Here is a 13,849-nt window from a genome sequence, read left to right on the forward strand (position 1 = left end):
AAGAATGCATAATGCTCAAAGTACCTAACCAAATAGGATTTGCTCTGTCTGAGGGGGACAGCTGTGCAATTACTGCCACTGGTTTCTCTTACAGCTGCATTATAAGCGTGGTGAGGTATAAATTAGGTTCATCTCATAAGGGCACGGTTGGTTTTGTACATGGAGTTTTATTCTGCATTTTTGTAGATGAGGATCTCTCCCCAATAACTGAAAGAGCTTTGGATTTATTTCTTTTTCCTTACTCCTGCATTTTTTTTATACTTGAGGTTTTTCTAAGAATTGAACTCAGACAGCAAAAATTTTGCCAAAAAGCTGAGAGAACCCTTGATTAGAAAACAGTGCTATGTTTTTGCTAATGAAGAAGTATTATGAATCTAATAAAGAAGAATGCATTGCAAAGCACATTTTGGCTTGAGCTATTTTTTTTTCTTTCAGGAGGAACTAAATGTAAATTACATAGTGGGAGCTTGTTGCTGTGCTGCTGGAAAGGAAAACTGGCTTTTGTTTTCATTGAATGATACTGATGTTTAAAGCAGTGATGTGTGTCTGCCTTTTCAGGGTTACTACTGTAAAGCTCCTGCTGTTTCATTACAAAAAGAATCCCAAGCCAGCTATAATATCAGATGCCACTGTGTTTGGTGTCTCTTCTTTAAAATTTTAATTTAACTTTTTTCCAGAGCCTGCAGACAGTACAGCCTTCCAGCCCACAGGAATGAATGAAAATGTATCATCCTCAGTTCAAAGCTGCAGCGGTACTACTGGTTGCAATAACTCCTCGGCCATCCCTCAGCCCAGCTCTGCTATTAAGCCTTGGCGCAGCAAGTCCCTCAGTGCTAAGCACACAGCGACGTCTTCCATACTATCCGTAAAGCAGCCCGTACCAGAGCCTCCAAAACCACCCTCAGAAGTCGTCAAAACAACTCCCAATGGCCAAAAATCCATGCTGGAAAAGTTGAAACTCTTCAACAGCAAAGGAGGCTCCAAAGCAGGGGGGACGACGCTTGAGTGTTCCACATCTCGTGACAGCAGTTGTGAAAAGCTAGAGATACTTCCCAGCTTTGAGGAGAGCGAAGAAATCGATGCCACAAATCAGAATGTGAGCAATCCAGGATCAATGTCCAGTAGCCCCAAAATTGCACTCAAGGGAATCGCACAAAGGACTTTCAGCCGGGCACTGACTAACAAGAAAAGTTCTCCCAAGGGTAATGAGAAGGAGAAAGAGAAACAGAAGGAGAAAGAAAAGGATAAAAGTAAAGACACGGGAAAAAGAACATCTATGACCGAAAAGCTGGGTGTGAAAGAGGAACCAAAAGAAGAGCAGACAGTGCTAGCAACAGCAGAGATGCCAAAAAAGTCCTCAAAGATTGCAAGCTTTATTCCAAAAGGAGGAAAGCTGAACAGTGCCAAGAAGGAGGCCTCGGCCCCTTTGCACAGTGGAATACCAAAACCAGGAATGAAAAACACTGCAGGGAAATCCTCAAGTGCCCCAGTTTCTACAAAAGAAAGTGAGAGGAGCCGCAGTGGGAAACCTGGCTCGGGACTCTCGCATCAGAAGTCTCAGCTAGACAGCAGGAATTCCAGTTCCTCTTCAAGCTTAGCCTCTTCTGAAGGAAAAGGCATCGGAAGCCTCAACAGCAGCAACAGCAGCCAGTCTGTCAGCGGGCCGGCCACCACACACAGCACGGGAAGCAACACCGTCAGTGTTCAGCTACCTCAGCCCCAGCAGCAATACAGTCACCCGAACACGGCCACAGTAGCTCCGTTCATGTACAGGTAACTAACTGCTGGGATCATCCCTTTGGAACATGGCCTCTGGGTAGGAGCATTCATTGGAGACGCTTTACTGGGGGAGTGAGGCAACGCCATGGATGCCGTTGGAATAACACATTTATGTATTTACCCAGAAACTGTTGTGAAAGGCAGTCAGACCAAAGTTGGAGGTGGACTCAGTGATCTTTATGAGTCCCTTCCAACTTGGGATGTCCTATGGTTCTCAAGTGTGTAAGAAATTCTGATAGATAGGAGCTGGGATAGTTGTACCTGACACTTCTAATAGTTAATATCCGAATGCTAATGCCTTGTCCCACTGCTGCCCTTGGACCATGTGCATTAGGTTTATTTTACACATCATAGCTTGTAAGCGTGGCTAATGGTGGTGGCGAATTAGAACAAATTGAAAAATAGAAGTCGATTAGTATAGGCAAGGCCGAGCACAAGGTCTTCTCTTCTATGCTTGCATTACCCCAGAACTAGATATTCATAAGATCAGCCGTCTGTGAGGACAGCTAACCTCCAGGCCAGTGTCTTGTGTGTGACAGTGGCAGTAGAGGAAACATAGGGAAGAGTAACGAGAAGGAAATGACTAAAGAAGCTTTCTGAGGATGTGCTGCCAAACCTGACAACGACAGAAGAAATTCCTGAGTCTAATGGCAAAGTTTCTGGCTTTGACAGCCACATCATAAGGTTTTTTCAAGCAGTTGTTCTGTCTTTGTTATCTTTTTGCTGCTCGTGCTTTTATAGACCTCTCTCATATCTCTCCTACCTCACAGTGTGTCTTTTCTGGCCTGTTTAGTTGCTGCTCGTGCTGCTTGTAGATGTTATTCACACCGTTTTGTCCACCTTTGTCACTCTCCGCTGTAATTTTTCAGTTGAACGGTATGGTGTTTTGCCCTTGGTAGGTGTAATGTAAGAATGGTTGGCTGTGTTGTTTTTGTGTTGTTGGTGGGTTTTTTTTGCAAGCAAAATCAAATTTTTAAATGAAATCAAAATGAAGGAGAGAGATGCAAAAGAATTGCTCAGACCTATGTAGGCAGGCAGGAGAAGAGTGACCCTTGAGTCTGCTGAGCCCTAGAGTGTTATCTCTGTGTCTATGGAGTAAGGTGCCAGATGTCATTCTGGTATGCAGTCATGTGAAAATGAATAAGTTGGAAAAGCCTAATATTTGTATTTATATTACGTGTTCTGTATTTCTCTTGTTCTCACTTTCATCTACGTACGTCACCATTACTGTCACATCTTTGACGTGTGGTGGGATCTACTAATGCCAATTTTTTGAAATCTATTTAGAGGTGAAAATTGCTATAGTAGCTTAAATCCATAATGATATCTAACTTTCTCATCTTGTTATTCACAGCTATAGCAGATTCCTTAATGTGGATCTGCAGCTCAAACACAAACTGTAGGGAAGGGGAATGAGTCTAAAGTGTCACTGTTAACACGTTGTGGTTTTAATCTCTGGAGAAATTGTTCTATGTTTCATATAAGGCCAAGTGAAATTAAGAACACTACAGTAGTAATTGCTTGCTATGCTTTTGCTCTTGTACAGCACTTCTTTTGACAAGAGAACTTCCAGCTGCTTGTTGATGTGGCTCTTAGAGCAAAACACAGCACAGGCAGTAAAATGAAGTAATCCAAGATACGCTACTGACATCTGACAGTACGTTCTCATCACGCCCCTTTTACATGGCAGCCATCATGTCAGGTAGCAAATTGGTGTTATCCAGTCATTTATTTTAAAATAAAAATGAGTGTTACTGCTGGTTACGGAAGAATAACCAGCAGGAGTGTAAGATGCCATCACACACTACCTGCTTTATATTTATGTAATGCAAACTATTAGAGAAGATCTGATTAATCACAACAAATGATGATATTGATAATTGAAATGAACTGGAAACACAAGTTTCTTAGGACCCCATTTGAAGAGCTAAGAAGCCTATGTTTGGCCATGAATTTTTTATTTTTCACAGCTGAGTGCTTGCTTCCATTTCTAAGACATAGTTCAAAATGGGACTAATGAATTATGTAAAATCAGTCTGCTGGTCTATTCTGGAGGGGCTGATGGCAGGTGCAGTTGTCTAGTTGTTCTGTGTGAGCTAATTTTGATGGAGGCTGTCTGCACATCACTATTTTGCTTTGTCTTACAGATCCCAGACAGAGAATGAAGGAAATGTAACAGCTGAGGCCAGCACAGGAGGGGTCAGCATGGATCCTACTCTCTATGTCAAAACTGGACAGCCTGGTCTCGAAGACCTCTCAGGTATGTCTTGCAGGATGACTTACCATGTTGCAATTAAGTGAGAATGGACTAAAGCAAATTTGAAGTCAGGAGCTCTGCTGTAGGGAGAATTTAATTTGCTTTAATTTCTAATATTTCATTTCCTATTAGAAATGGTATTTTTTAACTGTTAGGCAATGGAAGCTGGGTGTCAATAACATGTGTAATAGATACTCAAGTTGTATCCAGTGGTGTGTTCCCTGCATTTCTTGAAACCATTAGGTGTTCTGGGTGCATATTGTCTTTTGGGATATGTGCAACACTTTTCAGGGCTAATTTGTAGTGAAGATCCTAAGTATTCCCATACGTACATATATGTAAAGGAAACTACTTTTCTTGCTTCTTTGCTTGCAGAAGAGAAGTGGGTTTTTTTCACCAAGAAGAGACCAAAATCCAGTTTCAGCTTACTGTGTCAAGCATGCACAAACTGGAGCTGATGTGAAACTGATGAGAATACTAGCAAGTGAAGTTAGAAAGTGATTTGTACTTTTTTCTTGGATTCTTATTTGATCATTAGCAATCATTTTTTAGCTTTCCTATGGTACCTAAGCAGTTTCTGATAACCATATTCTATTTAGGGTCTAAAATGTACACTTAAGCCACTGTCAAGTCTCCTCTTTCCATTATGATTTTAGCAATGCCTGTGATGCTGTTTATTGGATACTATTACAGTTTATCTCATTAATCATAGAATATCCTAGGCTTTTTTATTGAGTTAATTTTGGACTCCTCCACATTAGTGTGAGTTTTGAGATTGATTATCCTGCCCGGAAAGTCATACAGCTATAATTTTCACACCTGGATTGATTTCATTTTGCATTATATTTTCTGTCAGTGCCACATTTGTGTACACACACGCTGATGGCAAAGCCAAGCAGCATCATTGGTAAGGAAAAGGGCTCCAGAGATGCATAAATGGATGTGTGTAAACGTGTATAAATTGTGTAAAAATGTGCTTTATACATTGGTTAAAAAACAAAAAGTCAAATGGCCTTGTGCCATTTTGATAAAATTTGATAAAATTCTTGATAAAATTTTTGGGTTCATACTTAGATGAGTGAGTGAGTTCAAAGTATGAAACACAAGATGTACAGCTTCATAGGCTTTTTCAGCATTACCTCCTAATTGTTGTGTAGCCTGCCCTGGCCTAGATGTCTTCCTGTAAACTGGGAAGAATTGATAGATCACAGAAGGTCCTTAGTCTTCAATGACAGAGGTTGTATGAACACCAACTATTATTCAGGTAGAGTATTTGTTGGGATCCAAGGATGCAGGATGACAATACAGCCTCAAGGAATCGAGACGCAAAACCCAGCTGTGTGTAGCCAAACTCCACAGACAGCAGCAGTCAATAAAGGAGTCTTAAGGGAAAATGAACAAGTGGAGCAAAGCGGTCCGTCAATCCAAATAAATTAGAAGAAATAAGTAACAGATTTCTTCTTTCCCTCCGTAGCAGCTATTGGAGCTTTGGTATAAAGTGTATCTGAAACAAAAGAGTGCAGGTAGGGAAAACAGGAAGCTGTGTGATTTAATGGAATCACCTGCTCACAAAGAGCCACTAATTCAATAATTTTTCGTGACGCTATCCAATGTCTCTCTACATTTGAAGTAACTGAACATAATTTAAGTTAAAAAAATTGTATTGTATTGTAATTTAGATAAGTGATAGCAATAGAAATTAATTTCCATGCAGTAAATCTTGTGTATGTTCAGTTACGAAGTTACTTACTGTTTGCCTTCATCTCTTTGAGAGAAATGATCTGTAAAAGAGCACTCTGACCTTTGTTAGACTGAAGGCCTATAAATATTTTACGTTCTTTACAGCATAATTTGTTTTCTGTCCCAGGGAACCAGTGGCTAAAGGAATCCCTCATGTTAGATGGCTATTTCCAGTTCAGCCTGATCATAATTATTTGATCTTGGGCCTAAGTGAAATTTATTGTTAGGTTATTTCCTAGGGACTGGGAACCTATAAAACATTGCTGACATGGACACTAACTGAGTCATCACTGTTTATTTCAGAAGGGCTAATGATGATATAAGAATAAAAATCTATCTTCCCCTCCCTAGATAGTTCCTTGTAGTCAGGGCTTCAGCTCTTCTGTTAAGTGCTTTGTGCTGCTGCTGCTTTGCAAGTAAGAGTCTGTCACTTGGTCTGTCTGTGCCACCAATCTGGCATCCTTCAGCAACACGAAGTTTAAGGCAAAGAATGTGGGAAATGCCAGTGATGAAGTAAAAGGCTATTTGGTCTGCTCCTTGTTGCTTCTGATTTGTATAATATGCAGATGGCCATATAAACCAGCTGTTGTATGGATGACCACTATCCTCACAGCTTAAAAATTCATGCCTTCTGCAGAAAAGGTTAATATGAAGTGTGTAGTTTTGAATCTGCAGTAGTGATTTCTGTAGTCATGAGCTATAAACCCTTTAGAATGATATCATTCCCTTCTGTGCCCAGCAAGTTCTGTGATGGCTTTTTGGAGGTGTTCTGCTTCAATGTGGAGCTTACAAAAATATGTTAGCACTACTGGAAGTCAATAGTCACTTCTCTTCAACCTATTAGAAGATTTAATTATATGCAACTCGTCTGAACTAGCAACCAAGGCATTTCTTAATTGGCAGCTGAGGGCAAGTAAATAACTTACACTGAGACACTAGAGGGATTTTAATGTCTGTAAACTCTATGTATGTATGTATGTAAATATTAGAGAAACGTCTCTGAGACAGATTCAGGCAAAGGTAACAACTCAATTCTGTGCTGTTTCCTGCCCTGTCCTTTCCAATGGCTTGTTACTCCTCTAGGAGAGGATCCAGAAACTCGGCGATTACGAACTGTGAAAAACATTGCCGATCTTCGACAGAACTTGGAGGAAACAATGTCCAGCTTGCGGGGAACCCAGGTCACTCACAGGTGATGACATAACTTTATTTGTGAGAAGATGTGAAGCATTTCACAGTGTGAAGACCACACTGAAGATGTGGTCTTACTTTGCATCTCTTAGATGTAGCATCTTTGGAAAATGATTAAGACTGACAGGTGAAGATACCGTTCTTTTATTTTACCTATAAAGCACAGATCTTGGTTTCTGTTCAGTGTTGATGGAGCTTTATGATGAGCGACTGATGGTGGCAGTTTGTATATAGAAACAAAGTTGGAGAATAAGCAGCACTGGTTGAAGGCATTAGGTGGTGTTTGAACATGGGTTATCGTTTAAGATGTTCCTTCATCTTACCCCTTAAAAAACTTCAGTGCGTTACACCCCTCTCCCCCAGTGTGTAGTATTTTGTTTAAACAAGCAGGTGAACTGTGCCTGACCCACTTGAAAAAGTGCATAGCTTGAATTCCTGGCCAGTCTTTGGACAAACAGTTTTTTTCTGACAGTATTAGTCATCCACGTATATAATTTTATTGTTTTTTAGCAGCGTTTAGAAATCTCCAGCGATATTTAGAATGTGCTCTTACTATGTTTGAACATTCTGTGACTCAGATCTGTTCAGTGCTGAGCAGGAGTCTTGGGATAGTGAACTGTTGGCCCCTAACGAGGTGAGGGGTCCTGTGCAGTTCTTACAGACTCCTGCCCTGCATGAGTTAATTGCATGCATGCTTTGTGCTTAGGCTGTGTATCTAAACTAAGCCAGAACTTGCAAAGATAAACTACCAATGCATGTATTTTTCTTTTCAGAGTTCAATTAATGTGACAGCTCATTAGGGTTTAATTACTGTAACTATAGGATTCTTAGGTTGTTGTAGTGTATGCTCAATGCTATATTGGAACTAGTACAGTGCTGCTATCTTTAAAAAGATCCGCAGTAATAATTTTAAAGAGAAGTTATGCTATGTTAGCTGAGCAGGAAAAGAAGGATTCCCGTGGGTAAGAGAAGTTGCAGCTATGGATCTGGAAAAAAGCATTCAGACCATACTAGCATTATTCTAGAAAGGGATGCAACACACTCACACTCTCAGACATGCAAAATATGACTTAATATAGCTGATGCTTGTAAAAAACAATATTTGTAGGCTGTGACCTGAAATAGGTTCACAACCAGAGCTTGGTGTAAATGTTGTCAATATTTTGAAAAATGTATTCAGTTCATGAATATATAAAAGATACTTTGGAAAATATTGCTTTTCTTACTCCCTCATTTAATCCTTTCTTCAGTGTAGGTACGGCTCTCATCTCCTGAGTCTTTCAGAAATGCAGGCAGAAAAAGAAAATGTATCAAAAGACAGTTCTTGATTTGTTGTTCCTTTCCTTGTCTTAATATCATACTCCCTTGCTTAGAGTGGCAAAATGCGGCATAATAGAGTTATGTGTGATTGAAGGTGGAGAAAGTGACACTTGGATACTGTGGATAATCCGTTAAAAGTTCCTAAGTCTTCTACCGTCTATTTTGAACAGTAGGTGGCCTGAGTGCAAAACTATCACTGTTGAAGAGTGGTGCTGGAGGGATGGGCCTAACTCTCAAAGCTCTGTAGCAATTGAATTCTGTTAATGCTTTACTCCTTTGTGACTCAGTAAACAATCTGAGCATAGATCTTGCAATCTGTACGTAACATCACCTGAAGTCCCGTGATCTACAGAGCAGTCCACCTTCGATCCAACGCTTTTTCTTTTATTTTTAAATAGCACCTTGGAAACGACATTTGACACCAACGTGACCACCGAGATCAGCGGTCGCAGCATTCTCAGCTTGACGGGACGACCCACCCCTTTGTCATGGAGACTGGGGCAGTCCAGCCCCCGCCTGCAGGCAGGTGATGCTCCGTCCTTGGGGAACGGCTATCCTCCCAGAGGGAACGCCAGCCGCTTCATCAACACAGAATCAGGACGTTACATGTATTCAGCACCTTTGCGCAGACAGCTGGCATCCCGCGGTAGCAGCGTCTGCCATGTGGACATCTCAGACAAAGGAAGTGATGAAATAGATTTGGAAGGCATCACCATGGATGCCACCGGCTACATGAGTGATGGAGATGTGCTGGGCAAGAATATCAGGACTGACGATATCACCAGTGGGTAAGTGCCTTTTTTTTTTGCTACGTTATCTTCAGGTTGTGCATTTTTGCATTGTGACTGTACACCCTGTGACTATTGGAAAATGAATGAATAAATAGAACCACGGTGATGCTGTTGGTAAGCATTTGGAGAGACAGCTCATTACGGCAGGTAATTTAGTCAATGAGATTTAAGTTTATGTGTGTGTTGAGAAGAATTATTGCTGTAGGTAAGTATGATTAAACGTTCTGCTGAATCAGGGTCGTCGTGGCGAGCCAAGCACATGCTGCAATGCTCATTTATGCCCACAAGATGGGGAGAGTGAGGCATTTTTTAAACTAACTGAACGCTTCAGCTGCCTGAATGTTTAAGGAGAACATTCATGGAAAGTAAATGAGTTTACACCTTGTTGTGTGTGTCAAAACAGTTGTACATATGAATCAGATCTAAATAAGAGGTTCATGTATAGAAGTGTGAACTGATAGAAAATTATTATCAGGATTTTCAACATTTTACCTTCACTGTGAATGGTTAAAAAATGAAAGTATTGGAGGTCGGACTGGATGATCTCCAGAGTTACCTTCCAACCTCTATGACTGTGATTCTTTGCTCCAAGGTTGGTGTTTAGTTAACTGTAGGAAGGTTAGTTTTTGTTTCTTAGCTCAGATGCATCAGTGTTAGACTAATGTTGAAACTAATCTGTGAGATGCAGGTGGCTGATTTACTTTTCTTCTTCCCTGCCTGGCTGCCTTGAATCCTTTGCTTTTCCGATTTTTTTTTTTAATAAGTGATGTCAGTTGCAGCATTACCTTGTTTGGAAGATGTAGTATCTCTTATCGAAATACAGAGCTGGAATTCAGGTGCTTCATTGTCACTGATTTGATCAGGAAGTGGTCTAGAAGCCTCCATTCATTCTGTCCTTTCTGAATCTTTGGATGCTTTCAAACTGTCCTTTCTGAAAAATCAGACTTCATTTTTAACTCTTTGTTGAAGAAGCATATAGATATGTTGAAGAAGCCAGTGCAAAGAATGTATAAAATCCTATTTCAGGTAAAACCCCACTAGCTGTTAATATGTTAATCATGCATTGTACTACTAAAATGACTTGTTTTCATAAAATGAAGCAGCCTACACCTACATTCTGTTTGTTGTAGTAACAGTTATTGCATTTCTTGTGGACTGTGACTTTTATTCAAACTTATGTTTGTCTTAAATAACTTTTGTCTTAAAATAAGGAATATAAGTTCCGAGTAGCACCACCAGTTTCTGTGGAACACCAAGGATGAGCTGAGAAGTGTCCCAGGCAGAACTGTCATCTCATGCATTTGCTTTTCATATCTTAGTAGAGCTCCAGTCTTTGCAGATTCAATGTCAGTCAATGTACAAAGATCAGATTCCAGGTAAAGGGAAAGGGAATAATGAGAAAGCAGTTCAGTTTATGAACGCTATTTCCAGAGAAATCTGTGTCTTTGCTCATCTCTGAATATAATTTCCTTTTCTTTGACTACCTAGTCATCCCATAGAGTAGAAAGGGGAAGTCACCATAGTCTGAAAATACAAAACTGGTCTTAGATTCCAGGTTTGAGGGACTCGTAATTTTCTGTCGGTGGTACCTCTGTCACTGAAGTAGTATATTGAAGCAGTGAGCTAAATCCCAGGCTGGCAAATACGACATTTAGCAGAACAGCTCCACAACAGCTCATCCCTTGCCTTAAATGTTGGAGTATCTTTAACTGAGAGAAAAATGATATGAATGGAGTACTTGACTCTTATTTCTCTCTGGTTTTTGAAGAGGGGCAGTAATTTTCCTGCTTTTGCTTATATGACCATCCAGAAATTGATAAATGAGATCTCAATTTAGGACAAAAATAGTTGTATATAAATTCCTTTTTCTTCTTCTCACCTGTTGCCTTTAGCTACAAAAGCCTGTGTTGCTAAATAATGTGAGTTTATAGAGTGTTATTGGAACTGTCGAATCAGTTCCAAGCGCAAAATCTATATTAGAGGTCAATCCACAGTCAGAATGACTTAGCTTCATTTTCAGATTATCACTGGGGTTTGAAGCTTGAGCAGTTTGCAGAGCTTCTTATTGCTGCACCAGTAGACAATTGAAAGGAGCGTTCCTGAAAGCAGCCTCACAACATTGGGGTTAAATTGTCTGTGGAGAGAAATGGCGTGCAGATTCCTTTAGAAGGGAGTATTGCAGTATTGAGTTGCAATAACAGCATTGGATGTAATCCCCAAATCAACTGGGAGAGGTAAACTTTCTGTCAAAAAGATGACGATGTTACCTTTGGTTAATCGCACTGACGCCTATTCATGCCAAATGACCACATGCAGTGTGAACAGATGTTTTGGTAGCTTCATGGGTTATCTTCATTTTATTCTCACCTATAAAAACAGAGTTGCAGTATGTCTCTGTGAGAGAGGAATAATAGGCTGCTTAGAAATCAGTCGAGTTGCTTGTTAAGAAAGCATCATTGCTACTTGCTGCGGAATGAGTCTCTGAGATCAGTGTTAGGGTGAATGTGTCCGGTATTTTCAGAAGCTGAGTTACTGTATGCAGAAAACAGCACAAGAGGGCATTTATATCATGAATAGCTCTTTATTAGCTGATGTATGTTTCACTTTGTCATTTTCAGAATTGCTCCAGTGCTGTAGTCTGAAAACCTTGGATCTGTGTTTTCATTGGCAAACTGATAGGGAAGAAAGCCAAAATATTTATTACAGCCAAAATAAATTCAATAGCCAAGATAAACTATTTGAGCCCTCTGATCCTGATGCTTTCTCTGAAATGCACTGGGTCATGGGAAGTTTCATTTGGCCTCTTTTAATAAGTCTGCTCAGGCAGAGCTCTGGCATACATTGTTAGTATTGATTTCATAGGTTAGAAAGAATACCTTTTCCAAACAGGCAGAAAATACCAGTTAAAACTAAGAAGGTCTTCCGGTGGTGGATCGAAGGTAAGAAGAAATCTTCTTTTGGAAGCTAATACATCAACAGAGCAGCAGAGCACTCAGACTGGGATTGGTGCATTGGGTCCTGGTTCCTGGTGTCTGGTCCTCCAACACACTGGTCTGGCCTCCTTGTTTGGAGGGTTTTGTCCACTTCAGCCTCCCTTAGCTGCTCACATACGTGTTTCTACCTTCTGCCTATTTTTTTTCTCCTGTGTTCTCTCTAACGAGATGTAGAGTTCATTTTGTTTTTATCTGTCCTTGGAGTGGAACAACAGAGCTCTTGGTCAGAAAGGCATCTTAATGTTATTTTCTTTTACTTCAACTAATCCTCTGACATTGCTTTCATTACCTTAATGTGCAGACTTCTATGCAGAATTAACAGCCTGGTCGTATTGATTATTCCCAGACACAGATTTGCTCAGGAAATGGTCTGTGATCAGCAAACACCATTCAACCAATGTTCCTTGTTGTGGAAACATCTGTTGCAGCAAAATGTAGGTGTGCTGGTTGGACAAGCCCAAGAACCTGCACTTGGAGGCAGCGTGGGCAGGAGCAGTCCTTAGCCCTTCTTTCCATTTCATTAACATCCCCATGTGTTTGGTGCAGTGGAGCTGATCCATTCCCATCCAAGACCCCTGTTTCCACAATCAGTTAATGTGTTCATGTGTGCGATGCTCGTGGGATTCTCATTCTTGTTTATTCAAGCCCTTATGCTCTACGTGGATCTTTCTACAAGCACTTAAAGCAAGTGAATTCAGAACACAGAGGAAAGCAAATCACAAAGGAGATCAGGCCACAGTCGAGTGCAGAATCAGACTTCCCGTCACAAAAGATGAGCTAGAAGTCATCTTTTTGGCCCAGAGCCGTGTCTGCCTTGGAGTGACATGGGCCAGAACCAGCACTGAAACAGCACTGTAAAATGCAGAGGCTGAATTTTAATAGGTGTATCCATTATTTCCATTAGGAAGCAATGAGGAATTCAATATGAAGAGCCGAAGAGTTCATTTTAGTGAATGTTCAGTAATGCAGTGGATATTTGCAGTGTTCTTGTGTCCCAGTTGCTGGATTTAGTACTATTTATCAGTCAGGCAGTGATACATATATTTCAGATGTTGCACGACAGAACGTCGTTTGGGTTTGAGGCTTAAGAAAAAGAGAAGAGTTATACTTTTTGCTGCTAACTACATTTGCTCTTGGTAGCAGTAGTTAAAAGAAACCATTTCCTTCTGAGCCACCTGCAGCAGAAGTGGTTGCTGCCGCAGGTCATTTTGTGTGGCTGGCAGGCGGTCAAGAGGCTGAGCTAATTGTGGTGTAAGCAAGAATCCGTATGCCCGGTACACTGACTGAATGCTGGCTGTAGTTTTTTCTGACCCTTTTCATCAGAGATTACCTCTGTTAGTTGTTTTACTGCACTTGGAATGGTGTGATTTCATTGCTAAGATATCATCGCTGCAGTCCTTGTATGGCTGTAACACTTAACCGTGACTGAGAATCATGAGGGAGCTAATTGTGTCTTCCTTCTCCCTCTGAGAAGACTGTTTATTTGAACTGCCTTCTTTCTCTCTTGCTGGAACTGGCTCTTACATTTTGCACCTTTTGACACTGCAGAACAGCAGTGCAGCTAATAAGGAAGTCAAGCTCAACATTTTGAGTTTTATGAAATAGTAGTAAGGAGTCTTTATTTCTGACTTCTTAGTAAGCTGCGATGAAATTGGGTCAGAAGACCTGGGTTAGTAAGTTACAAATGTCCTGGTGCTAAGAAAATAAAAAGGAAACACTGAAATTGGTGTAAATAGCATCCTATGAGCTGTAGCCAGAGATTTTTAGAGCAGGCGTGG

The 13,849-nt window shown here is 40.6% G+C and overlaps 1 protein-coding gene across 11 annotated transcripts in view; it reads left to right on the forward strand.

The window, feature by feature from the left end:
- Window positions 1–13,849, forward strand: part of NAV2 (neuron navigator 2) — a 319,464-nt gene that overhangs the window by 220,031 nt on the left and 85,584 nt on the right. For all 11 annotated transcript variants that reach the window (XM_042882665.1, XM_042882667.1, XM_042882658.1 and 8 more), the window contains 4 exons: window positions 678–1,773; window positions 3,927–4,039; window positions 6,860–6,968; window positions 8,686–9,075. In XM_042882665.1, coding sequence (XP_042738599.1) covers window positions 678–1,773; window positions 3,927–4,039; window positions 6,860–6,968; window positions 8,686–9,075 — 1,708 coding nt within the window. The remainder of the gene's footprint in view (window positions 1–677; window positions 1,774–3,926; window positions 4,040–6,859; window positions 6,969–8,685; window positions 9,076–13,849) is intronic.

The sequence above is a fragment of the Lagopus leucura genome, unplaced genomic scaffold, assembly GCF_019238085.1.
Source record: "Lagopus leucura isolate 7727_CA_CO unplaced genomic scaffold, USGS_WTPT01 Super-Scaffold_100035, whole genome shotgun sequence".
NCBI lineage: Eukaryota > Metazoa > Chordata > Aves > Galliformes > Phasianidae > Lagopus > Lagopus leucura.